The sequence below is a fragment of the Heloderma suspectum genome, chromosome 5 (assembly GCF_057233095.1).
Source record: "Heloderma suspectum isolate Gila_16-S chromosome 5, 16-S_ref, whole genome shotgun sequence".
In the NCBI taxonomy this organism is placed as follows: Eukaryota; Metazoa; Chordata; class Lepidosauria; order Squamata; family Helodermatidae; genus Heloderma; species Heloderma suspectum.
Window position 1 is genome coordinate 193,397,719 of NC_139462.1, and position 21,931 is coordinate 193,419,649.

The 21,931-nt window shown below is 43.3% G+C and overlaps 1 protein-coding gene across 18 annotated transcripts in view; it reads left to right on the forward strand.

Moving 5' to 3' along the window:
- The window catches only part of CALCR (calcitonin receptor), a 250,005-nt gene that overhangs the window by 103,422 nt on the left and 124,652 nt on the right, over positions 1-21,931 (forward strand). The window contains exon 3 of one of the 18 annotated variants that reach the window (XM_084858830.1): positions 1-21,931. This exon is cut by the window's left edge and continues 17,693 nt beyond it; it is cut by the window's right edge and continues 8,635 nt beyond it. The exons of the other annotated variants lie outside the window; for them this stretch is intronic. Within the exon in view, the coding sequence (XP_084714956.1) occupies positions 17,391-18,734 (1,344 nt within the window). The 5' untranslated portion in view covers positions 1-17,390 and the 3' untranslated portion in view covers positions 18,735-21,931. 18 annotated transcript variants of the gene reach the window in all.

Below are 21,931 nucleotides of genomic sequence, written 5' to 3' on the forward strand. Positions count from 1 at the left end.
CTCCCGAGTCCTCTTCAGGTATTGAAATTCTCGTAGTGTATATATGTGAGGGAGGGGGAGCGGGGCTGAACACACTTGGTCTCCTCCCTTCCTTGCCATTCTCTTCACCTTCCACGTGTAGAGGACGCAGCACATGTCAGCAGCAGAGAGTCTCCACTGTTGGTGACGGCTCTCTGCACAATTTAGAATCCTGATTTTCCAGGTTTCCAAAGCATGCTGTGCGGGTGTGTTGGCTGAGGAAGAGTTTTCAAGGAAAGTATAATGGAGCTTTTAATGGAATATCCCATGCCCAGCTTTTTCAGGTGCCTCAAGTTAAACGTACCGGTTTCCAGTGCAATCCTATGCATGTTTACTCAGAAGGAAGCCCCCTTGAGGACAGGGTTGTATAGGATTGTAGTCTTAAAGTGGCTGAAAGCACTTAACTCTCACTGAAATCAGGGGGATTTAAAGACATTTAACTTTGGCTGGATCATGCCCAAATTAATTTACACCAGGAAGGCTATGAAATGTGCTGCTTCCTTTATCGTCTTCAGTCAGCTCACAAGAATGAAGTCAACAGGTTTTCCCATAACAGTACTAATGGTTTCTGCAATGAAGTGTTAACATCCAACTTTTGGTGCTAATTTGCATTTGATTTTAATTATACACTGATAGGCTGCTCCAGTTGGCAGCCTTTTCCTTAATTTGTATTGCATTTTTACTCCCTTTGCTATGTCCTGTGTTTTTGTTTAAAAACAAACAAACTAACAGGGTATTGCTTATAAAGGATAGTTACAACAGCCATAAAGAAATGATTATATCATAAATATTAGCATATAAATGGACAGGAGCATGATATAAATGGGATTTAAATCCATATTAAAACTGGAGCTCAGCTATAAATTCTGGCAGCACTTGTCGAGCAGAGTCTAGATTTTAAACTGGAGCCTTGCTGTGCTCAATTGCATATTGCAAATCCTTTTCCACTTCACAGATAAGTCATAATAGTAAAACATCTGAGTATTAGGAATCAGCCAAAATTACAGTGTAGAAAAGTGTTTTAGATGCATAATACTTATGCATTTAAAAAATAACGTAGGCAACATATTATGGAAATGTTAAAAATACAGAGGTGCCCACCAAAGGGCAGAATTGTTTGTCCTAGTTTGTTAGGAGCTTACAGACTTCAAACTTGCAAACAGTGAGAGGTCAAAGGAGTGATGTCCTCATTCCGAATGTAACAATAATCTTGAACCGGTGCAAGGGTATTATCCAATGCCAGTCCTACTTGGAGTAGACCTATTGAAATGCATGGGACTTAAGTTAGTCATGACTTAACCTAAGTCCAATTTCTTTCAATGGATCTAGCCTAGTAGGATTAACACTGGATACTACCCCAAGTCTCTTATCTTGTGCTAGTACAGTACAACCAGAAGGTAACTGATGAGAGGAACTTAGGTGACGCATACAGGAGCTTGTGCAGGTCCCAGCAGGAAAAGACAGAGATGGTGTGTTAGGGTATTAATTGTTTGTTTGTTACATTTATATTACATCTTTTCTCCAAGGAGCACAAGGCAATATATGTTTTTTTTCCTGCTCCCCCTTTTATCCTCACAACAACCTTATGAGGGAGGTTAGGCTGAGAGACTGTGACTGGCTGTTTTGTGACTGAGCGGAGATTAGAACCTACCTAGGTCTTCCCTATTCTATCCCAACACTCTAACTCAGCCTTCCCCAATTCCAGGCAGAGTGGCCGCTTATGCATCGCCAACAAAGAGGACACCCATTTGCATAACATTTACATATGCAAATGTATATATGAACATAAGAGCCATGGTGGATCAGACCAAGGGTCCATCTAGTCCAGCATTCTGTTGACACAGTGGCCAACCAGCTGCCCAAGGGAAACCCACAAGTCGGACACGACAGCAATTTATTTATTTATTTTTGTTTCTATACCGCCCAATAGCGGAAGCTCTCTGGGCAGTTCACAGAAATTAAAACCACAAAGCACAGCATAAAACAATATAAATATGAAAGCTTAAAACCACAATAACAATACAACCAGAATAAAATTTAGCAGCAATGCAGAGATTTAAAATACAGATTTAAAATACCAAAGCTAAAAGACTAGGAAGCTAAAATGCTAAAATACTGGGAGAATAAAATGGTCTTTACCTGGCACTGGAAGAAATACAACATGGATGCCAGGCAAACCTCTGTAGGGAGCTCATTTCACAGCCGGGGGGCCACAGCAGAAAAGGCCCTCCTCCTGGTAGCCACCTGCCTCATGTCCTTTAGTGGGGGATCCTAGAGAAAGACCCCTGAGGATGATCGTAGGGTCCAGGGAGGCAATATGGGAGGAGTTGATCCTTCAGGTAACCAGGCCCCAAGCCACTTAGGGCTCTGAATGTTAATACCAGCACTTTGAATTGGGCCCGGAAATGGACTGGCAGCAGTGCAGCTGGAAAAGTACTGACATGATGGGATCTCGTTGACCAATCCCTGTTAACAATCTTGCTTCCCTATTTTGGACTACCTGAAGTTTCCAGACCATTTCAAAGGCAGCCCCACGTATAATGCATTGCAGTAATCCAGACGAGAGGTTATCAGAGAATGGATAACTGTAGCTAGTCTATCTCGGTCCAGATAAGGGCGTAGTTGGTATACCAGCCTAAGCTGATAAAAAGTGCTCCATGCCACTGAGTTCAGTTGTGCCTCAAGTGACAATTCTGGGTCCAAGAGCACCCCCAAACTACGAACCTGATCCTTTAGGGAGAGTGCAACGCCCTCAAGAACAGGTTAAACATATGAACTTGAGCACACTCCGGGAGAGTGCACAGGACAGGAAGGCCTGGCGTGCTATGGTCCATGGGGTCATGAAGAGTCGGACACAACTTAACGACTGAACAACAACAAAGCCAGGCAGACAAACCACTGAGTTTCAGTTTATTGGCTCTCATCCAGTCCATTACTGTGTCCTGGCACTGATTCACAACAGCCACTGCCTCACCTGGGTTTGATGAAAAAGAGAGGTAGAGCTGGGTGTCATCCGCATATTGATGGCACCTCAGCCCACACCTCTGTATAACCTCCCTCAGCAGTTTCATGTAGATGTTAAACAGCATAGGGGATAAAATAGAGCCCTGTGGAACCCCACGGCATAATTGCCAAGGCACAAAGCAATAGTCCCCCAGCACAGCCTTCTGGAATCAGCCCTCCAAGCAGGAGCAGAAGCACGGCAGTGCAGTGCTTCCAACTCCCAGCCCAGACAACCTGTCCAGAAGGACACCATGGTGGATAGTATCGAAAGCCACTGAGAGGTCCAAGAGAATCAACAGGGTCACACTCCCCCTGTCCCTCTCCCGGCAGAGGTCATCCCACAGGTTGACCAAGGCAGGTTCCATTCCAAAACCAGGCCTGAAGCCCAATTGAAATGGATCTAGATAATCCATTTCATTCAAGAGTGCCTGGAGTTGTCCTGCAACCACCCGCTCAAGCACCTTGCCCAGGAAGGGGATGTTGGCCACCAGCCTATAATTGTTAACATCCTCTGGGTCCAGGTTAAGCTTTTTCAAGAGTGGCCTGATTACCACCTCTTTTAAAGAGGCCAGCATCACTCCCTCTCTCAAGGAGGAATTTACAACCTCCTGGACCCAGCCAGACATTCCCTCCTTGTTTGATGTAATAAGCCATAAAGGGCAAGGGTCGAGCAAGGGTCAGCACCCTCCCGCCAATGTTCCCCAGCAACTGGTATAAAGAGGCATATCTATATATGAATAGGAGCAAATACAATTACTATAGTTTAAATAGAAATACAATATATTTCTATAATGGAGAAGATTGACTAGGTAAACTCGATTTGATCTTCTGCTCCAATCAGGAGAATGATCCGTGGGTGGAGGTTCTATCTGTCTCCACGTTGTCATGGATAGATCACTGTCTGGTCAGGGCTGGTATCATGGCTACTACTCGCCTCCGCAGGGGTGGAGGACCAATTAAGATGGTCCACCCCCAAAGTCTGGTGGATCCATTGCGATTCTAAATTCGCATTGCGATGCCTTGGGAGGGGGGGTTTCTTGGCTGGTGCCACCACCAACCCTGTCGAGTCCCTGGTCTCTGCGTGGAATGAAGATCTGACCAGGGTTATTGACACGGTCACTCCTAGACATCCTCTCCTACCCACTTCCAAACAAGCTCCATGGTTTAAAGAACAACTGAGGGAGCTGAAGCGGCAAGGACGACGAGTAGAGCACTGATGGCAGAAAACTCAACTTAAATCCAACAAGACACATCTTAGGAATCATTTGAAGACCTATGAAGTGGCAATACATGCAGTGAAGAGAGCTTTCTACTCTTCACATATCGTGTCTGCAAACTTGCTCCCAGCTGAGCTGTTCAGTGTGGTTAGGGAGTCAACCCCACACACACACAGACACACACTGAATCCGATCTTAGAGCCTTCGGTAGCTCGCTGTGACACCTTTAATGAGCTTTTTGCGGATGAAATCTCTCGGATACAAGCCGACTTGGATGCTGTCATGGGAACAGAAATCAACAGTGGGGTGTCCGGCAACTCCGCTTGCATCATTAAACTGGATCATTTTCAGCTTGTGACTCCTGATGATGTGGACAAGCTGCTTGGTTTGGTCAAAAAGACAACTTGCCCTCTCGATCCCTGCCCATCTTAGCTTATAGTCCAGGGAGGGGAGATGGTAAAGGAACTTTTGCTGAATATTATTAATGCCTCCCTAAGGGAAGGTAATTTTCCATCATGTCTAAAAGAAGCAATTGTTACGCTGCTTCTGAAGAAGCCTTCCCTTGACCCTCTAGACTTCAATAATTATAGGCCAGTAAGTACTTTACCATTTTTGGGAAAGGTAATCGAGAAGGCAGTGTCCATTCAACTCTAAGCAGTCTTGGATGAAACTGATTATCTGGACCCATTTCAAACCAGCTTCAGAGTGGGATACAAAATTGAGACTGCCATGGTCACCATGGTGGATGATCTTTGCCTGGGAATTGATAGGGGGAATGTATCCCTGTTGATTCTTTTGGATCTCTCAGCAGCATTCAATACCATCAACTGTGATATACTTCTGGATCACCTGAGGGAGTTGGGGGTTGGGGGCAGTGGTTCCACTCCTTTCTCTCAGAATGGTTCCAGATGATGTCGCTCAGGGATAGTTGTTCTCAAAAAAGAACTATTATGTGGAGTCCCTCAGGGCTCCATTCTATCCCTGATGCCATTCAATATCTACATGAAACTGCTGGGAGAGATCATCAGGAGGTTTGGGGCAGAGTATTATCAGTATGCTGATGACACCCAAATCTATTTCTCCTTAACATCTTTATCCAAGGAAGGTATGACTCCTCTGAATGACTGCCTGAAGTTGGTAATGGGCTGGATGAGGGAGAACAAGCTGGAGTTGAATCCAGGCAAGACAGAGGTGCTCATCATGAAGGGTCCTCATTCAGGTATTGATGTATGTCAGCTAGTTCTGGGTGGGGTTGCACTCCCCCTGAAGGAGCAAGTTCATAGCTTGGGGGTGCTTCTTGACCCAACCTTGCTTCCTCCACCCCAGGTGGAGGCAAAGGTGAGAAGTGATTGTTATCAACTTTGGCTGATAACAGCTACACCCATTCCTGGAACATGTGGACCTGGCAATGGTGGTTCACGTGCTGGTAACCTCTAGGCTTGATTTCTGCAATGCGCTGTACATGGGCCTGCCTTTATATTTAGTTCAGAAACTTCAACTGGTTTCAACAAAATATGGCAGCCATGTTGGTCTCTGGGACATCCCATGGAGACCGTATTACACCAGTTTTAAAATCTTTACACTGGCTGCCAATTTGTTTCCGAGCAAACTATAAAGTGCTGGTTTTTACCTTTAAAGTCTTACGTGGTCTAGATCCAAGCTACCTTAGAGAGCGCCTTCTCCCCTGTGTCCCAGTCTGCTACCTAGTCCTCTGAGGGCTCTCTGCTGCGGTTGCCTAATGTGAGACTGGCAGCCACATGCAAGATGACCTTCTCCTTGGCCGCCCCTCAGTTGTGGCATTGTGGAATGACCTGCCGGTTGAAATGCACCTGCTGACCTCATTGAAGGTTTTTAAGCAGGAGGCATTACAGACACTATTATTCCGGCAGGCCTTCCCTTTTTAGAACCATTGTTCCTTTTGCCAACTTTTATATACTGTTTTAAGCAGTGTTGTTTTAAGCTGTTTTATTGCTGTATTTTTTAAAAAATGCTTTTAGTTCAAGGTAGTTTTTAGTTATATGTTGTTTGTATATATAGTCCGTCTGTTTTTATGTAAATGATTTTTAAACTTTGTATATTGTAAGCTTTGGCTATGGGATGGTTTAGAAATATAAATAATAATCATAATCATAGAATAGAATAGTAGGGTTGGAAGGGGCCATCGAGTCCAACCCCCTGCTCAATGCAGGAATCCAAGTCAGATGGCTGTCCAGCCTCATCTTGAATGTCTCCAGTGGGGGAGAGCCCACTACCTCCCTAGGTAATTGGTTCCACTGTCGTATTGCTCTTACAGTCAGGAAGTTTTTCCTGATGTTCACCCAGAATCTGGCTTCCTGTAACGTGAGCCCATTATTTCATGTCCTGCACTCTGGGATGATCGAGAAGAGATCCTGGCCTTACTCTCTGTGACAGCCTTTCAAGTACTTGAAGAGCGTTATCATATTTCCCCTCATCCTTCTCTTCTCAAGGCTAAACATGCCGATTATTATTACTGTTATCATTATCATCATTATCATTATCATTATCATCAACAACTGTGTGCCTACTCAGTCTGCTGTCCAGGTGCCAACTGTTGATTGGCAACTCCAACACCCCTCCCTCCTTCATTTATTACATTTCTGTATCACCCAACAACCAAAGCTGTCATTTCTGTGTTTCTGTCAGTTCTATGGTTCTTTGATGTTAAACCAGACTTAAACAGAGGCTTCGGACTACTCTTTAATCTAGTTCTGTCACTTAAGTCCCAGGTGGTCTCAGCACAGCACCTTTAACCTGCTCCAGTTGGTTCTCCAGCTGTGACAGTTCATGGACAGGGGTAGTCTAGTAACATCCCAACTGGATGGCCGTAATGCATTGTACACAGGGCTGTCCTTGAAGACAACCTGGAAGCTTCAGCTAGTGCAGAATGTGACCAGCGACAGAATGGTCACCAGTATAGCAAGGTGGAATCACACATTACACAGATTCTGAAGGAGTTGCACTGCTGCCTACTTGCTTTTAACCCCAATAAGGATGGCTGTCACAGGCAAATCCTGTTTGCTTTGGGCTCAGCAGATCCCTGCGGTGTTACCAACTCAGCACGGATTTGCAAGCCAAGCAGCGGGTTGGTCCCCCAAACTCGGGAGCTTTTGCCACTTTTTAAATATATGCATGAGTCCCAATTTGTGTAAAATCGCGAGTATACGAAAATCTATTTACGAAAATCTATTTATGGAAGTCCTATTTGTGCTAAATCGCAGCCGTAAGTAGCACAATTTGTGCAAAATTGCAGACCATTTACGGCTGCAATTTTGTGCAAATTGCACTATTTATGGCTGTGATTTTGTCCACATTGCGATTTCTAAAAATAGTTATACCCATGGTTTTGCACAAATCATAATTTGTGATTTATTTTTTTTAAAGCAGAAAGCGGTGAGCTGGGCCAACCTATCATGTGAATCCTCCTCTGACATCCCTAGACCCCAGTTCAAGGTGCTGGTGCTTATCTTTAAAGGCCTAAATGGCATGGGAACCAAATATCTGAAGGAACTCCTCCCCCTATTTCAACCAGCCCGTGTCATAACATGGTCTGGGGAGGTTCTCCTCCAAATAACTTGTGTTCATCATTTAACAACAAGGAAGAGTGCCTTCTTTCTTCTGGCTCCCTGATTGCAGAATACCCTCCCCATGGAGGTGAAAGTGGTGTCCACATTGCAATCATTTTGGCGCTAGCTCAGAACCATTTTGTTTGCCCAGGCCTTTTAACTGGTTGACATGATCTGTCTCTTTGTTGCCCTTTTTTTGGGTGTATCGTGTTAATGTTGTTTTATGGTGTATTATATACCATTTTAGTCTTGTACACCACCCTAGTATCTGCAAGGATGAAGGATGGTTTCAAAATATTCTTTATTTTTAATAAAGAAAGAAATAAGAACAACAAATGATCACGCTCATGGTGAAGCTTGGGGAGAGTCCCATAAGACATGCACCATGCATACAAGAGCCAGGAATGAAGCAGAAGAAGAAGCCAAGCATGCACACACAGCATCCCCACGAGCACAAAAGAGCCCCATTGAGGCGCACATGCCCCCAGGCCTAGCCCCACACAGGCTCCTTGTGCCAAACCATAAGAATAGCACATGTATCTAAAGAGCCAAGCCAGGAGAACAGACTGACTTCTTTGGGAAGCACAAAGAACACAGGAAAATGAGCAGAACATAAGCCCAATATTAGTGGAGTGAGACCATGCATAGGGTGAAGGATAGGAGTCCAGTAGGCAGGTTAAAGAATAGGATACCAGCATGGATGGCTGCAGCATTAACATATTACCTAGAGCAGCGGTCGCCAAACTTTTTGAGACCAGGAACCAGTCTGGGGAGGACAATTATTCCACGGGCCAGGGGGGGATGGGACCGGGCCGCAGTAGGGGTGTGGGAACCCCCCTTACCTTGGGTCCATGGGGGGGTGATCCATCCTCCCTCCCCCTGAATTGTTGCCGGCCCTGGACTCACCGCAGAGCTGCCGACCGGCTCCGGTGGCTGGGACACATCCCTGTTCTTTGCAGTAATAGGCTATTACTGCAAAGAACAGGCTCTGGCTGGGGGTGGACGTCCGGCCGCTGGGACGCAAATGGCGTCCGCTATGCGGACACCATTTACATTCCTGTTCTTTGCAGTAATAGGCTATTACTGCAAAGAACAGGGCTGGAGCCGGCCGGCAGCTCTGCGGACTCACCGCGGAGCAGAGCCGGCCAGGGCCACAAGGATTCCGGGGGGGGGGAGGGACAGATTGCCTCCCCCCCCGCAGACCCAATGTAAAGGGGGGATCCCACACCCCTGCCATAGCCCAGTCCCTAACAGGCCACGGACCAGTACCAGTCCGCAGCCTGGGGGTTGGGGACCCCTGACCTAGAGGATAGAATCAGATTGCTAGTAGGGATATTGACAAAATTCCCCTCTACCAAATATTTTTGTCCAGCTTTTGGAGTTCCATATTGTTCAAAAGATTTTCCAGACCTGAACTTGAAATTTTAGAAGTCTGGGGGTTCAGCCAGAGTTGTATTTCCAGAACTAAACAGTAGTTCAAAGTTATGTCCACAGCAGTTCTTTACAAACGTTTTTTGTTTTGTTTGTAATGTTGCTGAGAAGCATTAGTGTACTCCTGCAAGATGAAAAGTTTACAGTTTTAAAAATTAAAAGTTTTTCAGTCAAAGCAGTTATTTTAAAGGGATTCTTGTCATTATGTTACAATAGGAATGCTGGTGTGCTCCTGTCAAGTAGGATGTGGGAGGAGAAATCTTTTCCAGGACAAAAGATGTTTTTAAAATTGTTTTCCTGGGAAGAGGGTTTCTGTTTAGGGTATTTTTTTTTTAATGTTTATGCTGCATTAGAGCACCGATATATGCCCATGGAAAGACAAAAACAACAGATGGTTCTTCCAGAGAAAGCTATATATATAGATAACCACACACACACTTTATATACATATTTCTAAATCTCAACCAAGTAAACTTTTCTTTTCTTTTTCTACATCAGTCATCAGCAGTCTGAAGTACTCTTTCGTTGCAGAAGAGAATTGGAGTGGAACCCCCCAGAATCAACTTATTCCTAGTTGCCCCCTTTGTTGGGAGGGGACCAAATGCCAACCTATCAGTTGATGGTCAACTTATTATCTGTGACCAACTTACTGGTAAATGCAGCTAAGATATGGAAAACTCAGCTCAGCAACACTACTCATTTCCAACTTAGGGATGGCCACTTCAGTGGAGAGAAGTTGTCATCTTGCAGTTAATGGTCGCATTGAAACATCACACTGAACTGAGGCTGGGCAACTTTGGGAGATCCAGGGGCCATTTTGCTCCTGTGCCCCCCATCCCCAGATGCCCAAAAGTAAAATAATTATTTTTAATGACATCTATAGCAGCTACCAAGTTCTTAAAGGGTCAAAATTAGCTTGCAAAAAAACTAATTTTGGCTCTTTTGGACCTCAGTAGCTGCTACAGACACCATTCCCCCCACCCAAAAACTGTGTAAACTGAATTTGAGGGGCAGCAAAGGGTGGCAGGGGCTGCAGTGGGGGCCATGTGTTGCCCACCCCTACAATAAACCATCGTTTAGTGTGATATAAACAAGCACTCCACCTTCTGTTCTCCTCCCCCATGCCACCAGGAGGAGTTCAGAAGTGTTCACTTCCAACCTTAGTTAATCACAGCTTGCCATGCTATCTAGACCCAGACTTGTGGCCACATTTTTAATTAATAATTTTTATTGTGGCCACATTGATTGACGCATCATGCTAAAACATGGTTTAGTGTGACATAAGCTGCAGACAGTCTTGTGTAGCTGGGATGAATTCAGAGGTGTTCACTTCCACTTTTAGTTAACATTAACTGTGGTTAGTTTAAACAAGACAACTTTAGAATCCAATTTTTGAAAACAGCTTGGTTGAATCTAGGAATGTGGAGATTTCATTCACATTTTAATGCAAATTTACCTCATTTTTCATTTTTGAACCAATCCATGAACTTTAACTCAGTTACCCTTCAAAATTTGCACTCCTCCAAATTTTGCAATGGAATTCTCAAATCACAAAATGTGTACAAAAAATGTGTACATTAGGGGAAGGTGTAAACAAAGATGCATCTATTAGTGGGAAATGCATTGTATTAGGAACATTGCTTGCAATGAAGTGTATACTAGGCAAAATTGTGCACACAAATGTGTGTATTAGGAGAAATCTGCACAAAAATGCACATGCATTTTCATATAAACTTTTTTAAAGAAAAAAACCTCAAAGCTTGGGACAAATGAAACTGAAGATTGGAAATAATGAGAAACTGAAATAATGAGAGAAACCAAAATTGGGGGGTTCATCCATCCCTATTTGAGACTAACCATACTTAACATTAACCACAGTTAGTTGTTCCAGACAACCTTAAAAACTGCAGTTAGTCAAAAGCATAAGTAAAACCTTTCAAACCTTTCCCAGCAATGCAGGAGGAAGGAGGAATGCACAATCCTGAGGCTCACTGCAGCTTGTTTGCGTTGGGCGAAACCATGGTTTAGTGTGCTGTTCAGACATGGCCAATGTTCAAAATTATGATTTCTACTCTTATAGTTAGATAACATAAGAATTTTGCTTTACTTCCAGAACTTCTGCACTAAAGCCAGAGCAATATTGTAGTTTCCATTTCCAAAGCTATGACATAGAAGCTTTTGAGTTCATCTGAAAATTGCAAATAATAAACTATGGTGTGTTCCATAAGAAGCTACTGTATTCCTTTACTAGAATTTCCTTTCACAGCCAAGTATTTCTGCTAATAGGTCTTCAAATATATTGTAAAAAAGGTTTGGGTTCTTCTTTACCCCCTCCAGATGCCAGACTGAAGGGAGCTTTTAAATTTGCTAACAGATCAGAAAGCAGCTGCTTACCTTGCACTGTACTATACAGTTAGGAATCATGGCTTCTATAATATTAACATGCTATCATAATCCGTACTTCATAAGGCTATTACATCTCACCTTCTCAGGAGCAAGAATATTGTTATCTCCTAATACCAAACCCTGGAAAGCAGCCAGGTAACAGCACTGAAGATTGACTCCTGGAATCAAATTTCAAGGAAGCGATAACATGAGCAGTCACGTAGACCTAATCCGCTTCTATATTTGAAGTGACATAATCATCAGCTGTGTACTCTTGGTTGATTTAAAACCCACTGGGATTCACAGAGCTTCATGCTGTGTTTTGACAAGAAGCTTTCTCAAAATTAGTATACTGCAACCTTGCATAGCAGCAGCCACATGATTGGGCTTAATTGTGAAGCATAAAGAGACACTGTCTATTCTCATAGCATGGGGTAGAAGTCTTGCTGAATAAGGTTGGTAGAAAATCATTACGTTGTTGTCCATCCTCTAGGAAAGCAACAGGCTGAAGGCAATACGTAAATACAGCTACATTCTCAATTCCATCCATCCTTACACTGGAAACAAGCTCGAATTTGTGAGCATGTTGCAAAGTATAAATTTCCTCCCATACCAACCTACAAGTACATGAAGTTATTCAAATGAGGTCCTTCTCCATGTACCATCAGCAGGAGAAGTGTATTACAGATGTGCAAAGGAGAGGGCCTGTTCTGTGATGGTGCCCAGACTTTGGAATAATGTCTCCAAGGAGGTTTGACTGGTGCCAACACTACAGGCTTTTTGGTGCCAGGTCAGGACAATTTTATTTACCCAGGCCTTTTAATTCCAAATTCCAGATCTGTTTGTTGCAGTCCACGACCATACTGAAAAAGCAAGGTATTCAAGATATATTTACAAAAACATACATAGCAAAAAAAGTATATATACAAAGACGTATAGAACACTATATAATACATAACTTAGATAATAAAGACATAATCAGTTCTCTCCTAATACCCCAATAGAAATTGCAGTATAACAAACCAGCATTACAGTCTGTCAATCCCTAAACTGCAGGGACAAGAGGGAGGCATTTTAATTGGTTATATTGCCTTTGCTTGTTGTATAGTTGTATAGTGTGTTGCCTCTCTGCTTTATTGTTTGTATAAAGGTTATCGGAGGTGCTTTTATAGTGCTATACTTGCTACTGTGAACTGTCATGTTTTCTATACCACCCTGGAATCCATTTGGATGAAGGGCAGATTTAGAAATGTTTTAAAAAAGTACAAAGTCCAGTGCAAAGTCGAATAGTATCTGAAGCAGAAGTGGCATGGGATGTTAGACAAAAGAAGATGGCTGATGCTGGAGGTGGAATCCAGTCCCTTTTTCAGGGTTGACTATTTCTGGGGAGTCATCAGTGTTAATAATCCAAGTTTCAGTGGACTAATTAGAGTTTGAATTTGCACCTTTCAACCCAGTGGGTAGGAGGGTAAAGCATCACCAGTGTCAGACCACAGAGTCAGGATTTTAACTGAAAGAATCAATCAGTTTATTAATACACAATGCCTTAAAATATTATTATCTAAACATTCTTCAAATCACACATAGGAGACATTTCCAATGGAGAGGGAGGGTTTTCTTCTTCTTTTAACCCCCCTACCCCACCCAGGAGGTGGAATTCGGGGACAAAAATGGGAGGGAAGCAAACGTAAATCTCCCCTTCTGGAGCCCCATGGTCCCAATCTGAACTGGAGCCACACATGCTTACACTAAAGTAAATAATCCAGTCCCACACAGCTGTGCTATGTGTGATTTGAAGAATGTTTCGTTTGGCCCTCATAGAAGATGATATTATGAGTAGTGCTGTGCCAAAAATTTCTCCCACTTTTTTTCAACCATTCTCATTCAATTTTATAGAAAAGAAATTGCTTTTGAAAAGAAATTCAAAGAAGAAGACAATTTCAGAGACATTCTCATGGGTTGGGTTCAGGTTTCTTAGTGCTTACCTTACTTAGGAGGAGTGTGCATGAGTGTCCTGTCTTCGACTGTACAATCATCCCTTTGTAGCCTGTACCATCCTCTGCTTCCTGCTCTCCAGTTAAAGCTCAGGGGAAGGCATCAAGAGGTAATTCCTCCCATAGGGCCTTTTCATATCAGGAAGTGCAGGCAGCCTGGGAGGCTGCAGAGCAATGGAGAGGTGTGTATAGAAAGAAAACACACACACAGCATCCTAAGCCACCTCACAGTGATTAGGTAAGCTCAAAGCACCACCAAAATAAATTCTAAAAGACACTGAAAATGAGGCAGAAAAGTGGAAGCTTCTTTCATGGGGGGAGAAAGTAGGCACACTCAGAGAAAGGCAGGGAACATGGAAGCACAGCAAGAAATCTGTGGGGTGTGGGGGCACAGGGGGACACACACATAGAAGGCATGATGGGGGGAGAGAAGGACAAATGTAGAGGACATGGGAAGACACACACATAGAAGACAGGTGGGGGGAGAAAGGCAGATGGAGGGGGCATGGGAGCACAGGAAGATACAAACATAGAAGGCACAGAGGGAAGCATGGGGGCAAAGGAAGGCACACACATGGAGGCACAGTGGGGGAAATACACACAAACACAGAGAGGGCATGAGGAACAGAGACAAGTGCATATGGTGGGCGTGGAAGAGTGGAGGAAGATACAGACGGAGGGCATGGGAGCATGGGGAGAGACAATCATGCAGAGAGGGCAGAGGAGCAACAGAAGCAAGTCACTCCCCCACTGAGGCTGCTCCACCATAACCTTTTCTTTCCTATTAGTAGCAGGTCTAGTGCCTGCCAAGGAAAAGAATGAAGAGATCATGCAAAGGAATATGTACATGGGCAGTGTGATCATGGCATTTTTCACATTGGATTCATACATATTTCCTCACGACTGATCTCTCCATGTTTTTCCTTCATTTGCTAATCTGGAATACTTCTTGCAAGAGCCCTCATTTGTTATAATGTAATATGTAAGTAGCAAAATATAACTCAGGTCTCCTGTGTTTTATTCATTTTGTTTCTATTTTATTTTTAAAAATTCCACTCAAGGACAAAGTCCTCACAAGGCGGCCTATGCAAATTTAAAAACAATACAATAAAGTAAACACAGATTAAAAACTCAAAGAGCAGCTAAACAACAGGAAGCCAGCATAAAATATTCAGGGAAAGGCTACCATGTGCTTTGAGTGTCTGTATGACTGCGGTTTCATTTTTCCTCTGATTCTGCACAGTAATGAGGCTACTTTTCTACTGCTTAAAGATTAGCTCTCAAGCCCTGTGGTGCTAATACACAGCAGAAAATAGCATCTTTGAAATAGTGCGTTGTCAGGCACGGCAGAGGAAGAATGCAGGCCACCCCAGATGTTCTAGTGAACGTGCATTTGTCAGAATTGACCCTGCTGTGGAGATGTCACTCTCTCCACGCAGCCTATTGGACATGTGTAGGGAATTTAAACACCACTGCAATTATGTGGTGTTATAATGTATTTTTATTTATTTATTATTAAATTTATTAATCGCCCATCTGGCTGGTCACCCAGCCACTCTGGGCGATGTACAACATACAATAAAACAGTTTAAAACAATAAAATTCTACAATAAAAACATTTTCTAAAATACCCTAACCCACCCCAAATGCCTGCCTGAACAACCACGTTTTTAATGCACGACGGAAGCTCATTAAAGAGGGGGCATGACGGAGTTCCCTAGGGAGGGAGTTCCACAGAGTGGGGGCCACCACAGAAAAGGCCCCCTCCCTCGTCCCCACCAGTCTAGCTGTCCTGGCTGATGGGACAGAGAGAAGGCCATCCGAGGCTGATCTTGTTAATGTAGTGGTTAATGAGCTCAGAGATGTATAGCAGACCAAGCTAGAGCTGCACTGAGGCTAGCCAATGGTGTAGCAGAGAGGAACGCAGGAGAGTGCAGCTCCAGGACAGTTTTCAGAGCAGGAATGATGACATTACCTGCTGGAGCACCAGAGTAACTGACAGAGCTTCCATGCTTTGGCAAGTGAATGAGTTGTTAATAAAGCTTTCAGGTTTTTACCATTGTTTGTGACATAGAGGAAGGCAGAGAATGAGGAAAATAATCAAGTAGAGGCCAGATACTTTTCTCCTTTTTTGTCATGGAGTTCCTACATCACTTTAGCAGTTCAAAAGGTAATGCTTCTTGGCAAGATTGTTTGCATTTCTACTTAAAAGCTAGAGGTTGCATTCCTGGCCGGAGATCTTATGCAGTCAGAAGTAAGCACCACGGAGTTTGATAAAACTTACTCCCAAGTAACTATGCATAGGATTGCAGTCTTGCTGTGTGTTGCTGCTCTTTGATGTATGTATACACATTGATCTAGTTTGCACGTCATGGCTACCAAGGTGTGATTAAAAGCTGGGTAGTTGTGAGTAGGGATGCTGGAGAAATTCGAGATGGATTAAAATGAGCTCGGATTTCTAAGAATCCGACCTGCAGAATCTGCTGCAGAGCGCCTCCATGCAGAGTCTGTGGACTTTTGGATGATTTTTTTACTTTCCCAAAATTTACACATATATATCTGCAGAAAAACATGTTAAGTTTCTGCTGAGGAAACATTGAATGGAATGGGGAACAATACGCTAAATGCTGTGTACTGAGGTAAATTATATAAATACTTACGTCAATACTTACGTCAATATTTACGCAATTATTTCCATATTTTTCTGCAAGTCAGAAAAAAAATATTCGCATCCGTCTCTGGGCGGATGACGGAACAAAAGGCGCCTGACAATCCATGGAACACAGATGGAGTGGATTTTACACAGTCCGTACATCCCTAGTTGTGAGCGAGCAGGAGTGAGCCATCGAGCTGTCTCCCAGCCACCTGCCCACACCTGCTGAGGAGCATCCCCGGGTTGTTTATTGTGATGTCTGAATCCAGAATTGTGGGTTGTTGTGGGAGACACAACCCAGAGTTAGACCCCACAGTTTGTTCTTGGGTTCTAACTCTGGGTTGACTCTCTCAGAACCTACAATTCTGGGTTTGGAATCACAACAAACAACCCAGGAAAGAAATGTCCCTGGGTTGTTTAGCTCTGCTACAGCGGGAGCCATTGGGCAGTGAAAAGTAGCACACTTGCTCCTGCTGCATTTAACAAACTGTGGGTTGTTGTGCCATGCAAACTGGGTTACTCTCATGACAAGATCCTGCATCTTAAATTTTACCGATACACCACCGTTTAGCTGGTTTGAGTTCAAGCATCTGACGGATCCCCTTCATGGATCACTGCCTTGTTGTGGTGAAGGGGCTTGCGTAACTCAGTGAAGCCATAAGCTATGCCATGCAGGGCCACCCAAGATGGACAGGTCATGGCAGAGAGTTCTGACAAAAAAATGTGGTCCACTGGAGAAGGAAATGGCAACCCAGTCCAGCATTCTTGCCAAGAAAACCCCATGGAACGTATCACAAGGCTAAAAGAGATGACGCTGGAAGATGAGCCCCTCAGGTTGGAAGGTGTCCAATATACTACTGGGGAAGAGCAGAGGGTATTTCCAAGTAGCGCCAGAAAGAGTGAAGCGGCTGGGACAAACCCGAAAGGACACTCAGCTGTGGATGTGTCTGGTGGTGAAAAGAAAATCCAATTCTGTAAAGAACAATATTGTTTAGGAACCTGGAATGACAGATCAATGAATCAAGGTAAGTTGGAGGTTGTCAAACATGAGATGGCAAGATTGAACATCGACATCTTGTGAATCAGCGAACTAAAATGGACAGGCATGGGCGAATTTAATTCAGGTGACCATCATATCTACTATTGTGGGCAAGAATCCCTTAGAAGAAATGGAGTAGCACTCATAGTCAATGAAAGGGTGGGAAAAGCAGTACTGGGGTACAATCTTAAAAACGATAGAATGATCTCAGTACGAATCCAAGGCAAACCATTCAACATCACAATAATTCAAGTCTATGCCCCAACCACTGATGCCGAAGAAGCTGAGGTTGATCGGTTCTATGAAGACCTACAACACCTTCTAGAACTAACACCAAAAAAAGATGTCCTCTTCATCATAGGGGATTGGAATGCTAAAGTAGGAAGTCAAGAAATCACCAGGATAACAGGCAAGCATGGCCTTGGTGTACAAAATGAAGCAGGACAAAAGCTAATAGAGTTTTGCCAAAAGAACACGCTGATCATAGCAAACACTCTTTTCCAACAGCACAAGAGACGACTCTACACATGGACATCACCAGATGGTCAATATCGAAATCAGATTGATTATGTCCTTTGCAGCCAAAGATGGAGAAGCTCTATACAGTCAGGAAAAACAAGACCTGGAGCTGACTGTGGCTCAGATCATGAGCTTCTTGTTGCAAAATTTTGGCTTAAAGTGAAGAACATAGGGAAAACCACTAAACCATTCAGGTATGACCTGAATCATATCCCTTATGAATATACAGTGGAGGTGAGGAATAGATTTCAGGGATTAGACCTGATAGACAGAGTGCCTGAGGAACTATGGACGGAGGTCTGTAACATTGTTCAGGAGGCAGCAACGAAATGCATCCCAAAGAAAAAGAAATGCAAGAAAGCCAAGTGGCTGTCTGATGAGGCTTTACAAGTAGCTGAGGAAAGAAGGGAAGCGAAAATCAAGGGAGAAAGGGGAAGATATATCCAACTGAATGCAGAGTTCCAGAGAATAGCAAGGAGAGACAAGAAGGCCTTCTTAAATGAACAATGCAAGGAAATCGAGGAAAACAACAGAATGGGAAAGACTAGAGATCTCTTCAAGAAAATTGGAGATCTCAAGGGAACGTTTTGTGCAAAGACGGGCATCATAAAAGACAAAGAAGGCAGGGACCTAACAGAAGCAGATGAGATTAAGAAGAGGTGGCAAGAATACACAGAAGAACTATACAGGAAAGATCTGAATGTCCCTGATAGCCATGATAGTGCGCTCACTGAACTTGAGCCGGACATCCTCGAGAGTGAAGTCAAGTGGGCCTTAGGAAGCATGACTAACAACAAAGCTAGCAGAGGTGACAGTATTCCAGCTGAGCTATTTAAAATCCTAAAAGATGATACTGTTAAAGTGCTGCATTCAATATGCCAACAAATTTAGAACACTCAACAATGGCCGCAAGACTGGAAAAGGTCAGTTTACATTCCAATTCCAAAGAAGGGCAATGCCAAACAGTGTTCCAACTACCGCACAATTGTGCTCATTTCACATGCCAGCAAGGTGATGCTCAAAATCCTTCAAGCTAGGCTTCAGCAGTATGCGAACCAAGAACTACCGGAAGTACAAGCTGGGTTTCGAAGAGGCGGAGGAACCAGAGATCAAATTGCCAACATTCGCTGCATCATGGAGAAAGCAAGAGAATTCCAGAAAAACATCTATTTCTGCTTCATTGACTATGCTAAAGCCTTTGATTGTGTGGATCACAACAAACTGTGGCAAATTCTTAAAGTGATGGGAGTACCAGACCACCTTACCTGTCTCCTGAGAAACCTGTACGAGGGTCAAGAAGCAACAGTAAGAACCAGACATGGAACAACCGAGTGGTTCAAAATTGGGAAAGGAGTACGACAAGGCTGCATATTGTCACCCTGCTTATTTAACTTATATGCAGAGTACATCATGAGAAATGCCGGGTTGGATGAATCACAGGTCGGAATTAAGATTGCTGGGAGAATTATCAACAACCTCCGATATGCAGACGATACCACCCTAATGGCAGAAAGCGAAGAGGATCTCAAGAGCCTCTTGTTGAGGGTGAAAGAGGAGAGTGCAAAAGCTGGTTTGAAACTCAACATTCAAAAAACGAAGATCATGGCATCTGGCCCCATCACTTCCTGGCATATAGAAGGGGAAGAAATGGAAGCAGTGATAGATTTTACTTTCTTGGGCTCCAAGATCACCACAGATGGTGGCTGTAGCCATGAAATTAAAAGACGCTTGCTCCTTGGGAGGAAAGCTATGGCAAACCTAGACAGCATAGTAAGAAGCAGAGACATCACCTTGCCGACAAAGGTCCATATAATCAAAGCTATGGTTTTCCCAGTAGTAATGTATGGCTGTGAGAGCTGGACTATAAGGAAGGCCGAGCACCGAAGAATTGATGCTTTCGAACTGTGGTGCTGGAGAAGACTCTTACGAGTCCCCTGGACTGCAAGGAGGTCAAATCAGTCCATCCTAAAGGAAATCAACCCTGAGTGCTCATTGGAAGGACAGATACTGAAGCTGAAGCTCAAATATTTTGGCCACCTAATGCGAAGAGAAAACTCTCTGGAAAAGACCCTGATGCTGGGAAAGACTGAAGGCAAAAGGAGAAGGGGACAGCAGAGGACGAGATGGCTAGATAGCATCACCGATGCAATGAATATGAACTTGAGCACACTCCGGGAGAGAGCGCAGGACAGGAAGGCCTGGCGTGCTATGGTCCAGGGGGTCACGAAGTGTCGGACACAACTGGACGACTGAACAACAACAACAACAAATCTGACAGTAGCCCGAGCTAGCTTCATATATATATAAAGGGCTGATAGTATTGAGTCATCTGATATCCCAAAATAAAATGTGAATATAGGCAGAAAAGTAATGCTTTATTTGTTTATTGTTCTCTTTAAGAATTTTTTAAATATAGCCTTGAAAAGTAGGCCTTGTTTTCTTTTATATGATTTGAGTTTATTGATCCACCTTCTTTTGTGAGCAGAAACGGGGTGCAGGGTGGGTAGTACTCCTGTGGCTGTTGTAGCAAATTATATTCCCATTCAACATTGCCAGTTAAAAAGATAACATTTCCTATATATTATAGTGGCGGTTCCAACATGTTTCATGTTGCCTTCGCAGTCAGATGCCATGTCTGTGGTTAATTCAGTCACAGCTGTGATTTGTGTCATCTGCATGTGACATTTTAGATAACTATATCAAGTCATCGATATATGTGATTCCCTAATCCTAACCATATTTACTCGGACATAAGTCCCACTAATTTCAGTGAACCTGAATTTCAGACTTCTAAAATAATTAATGAAGAACCCAAAATGCACCCCAAAGTGATCAGCTACTGTCTTGGAGAGAGAGAGAGAGAGAGAGAGAGAGAGAGAGAGAGAGAGAGACTTGCCAAAAGAGATATGCTCAAAAGCAATGGGAATAATAAACTTCTACATTATACTAAAAACTATATAAACCTATATATACTAAAAGCAGTATTTAATTTATTACTTGAGGGCTTTCTTTGGTTTGAATGCCAAATTAATTTGAAATTTCCATTCTGTGCAGACAGCTTTCTGGAAAGGGATCCTGCATAATTCCAATGCCAGAAGCCACACCATGTGCTGTCATTCCAGAGCCAGTGCAAACAGTAATGTTTTCAAGATGTGGAAAAGAGATTAGCAGAATGCTAAAATCTCTACTTAGCCAAATAAACAATAGTAGCGACCACCGTGTATATTTATTGTTATTTGCCCTTTAAAACCTAGACTGCTTGGCTAGTCAGTGGTAGTTTTAGACTTTTAAAGTGTACAATTCTGTATTGTATTCCTAACATTTAAGCACACATCACAAAGGGAACATTTGACACATTGGTTAAGATATTCTGAGGTTCAAAGTTATGTTATAAATATTAAGGCATGGGCAGCATGTAGTAAGATCTGAGGCACAGAGGTGGGGGGGGGAGTAAATTGTCACATGAGATTCCCAAACAAGCTGCCAAACCTTGTTTTATGAGGTGCTCTTGCTTAGCATACTGCATCCTCATTGAACTTGCACATAATTAGTATTGATTAATGCATAATTTTGAGAACCTATTAACAGAATACTCTGTATTTTTTGTATGTTGCAGAGACAGTTTTTCTAATTGGTGTCATAGAGTGTGCTAGGGTGTCCATGCCTCCTACTTTACAGAGGCCAGTCCTCTATTTGAAGGCATCCTCTATTTGAGCGGTCCATTCCAAGTCCAATTTAAAGATAAAGAACCATAAGAAAGGAGAGCAGCAGAGGTCTTCAAGTTGCCCATCCACAGTGGGAACCTGGCCAGCAGGCCGCTTGGACTCTGTCTTAGCCACTATAATGAGATGTACTGTATTTCTATTTAAAATATAGTAATTATTTCTAAATGTGCATGTATACATATAGATTATCATATGCAAATGTTATGCAAGTAGGTCTCCTTTGTGGGGGTGCATAAGTGGCTATCCCCTAGGGTATGGTTTGGCCCTTTGTGCAGTTTCAGAATACTCCCAAGTATTCTATGCTTGTCGCTTGTAGAAACCACCCTAGATTCTTCTGAGAGTGCCCAAATTATCAGACACAAT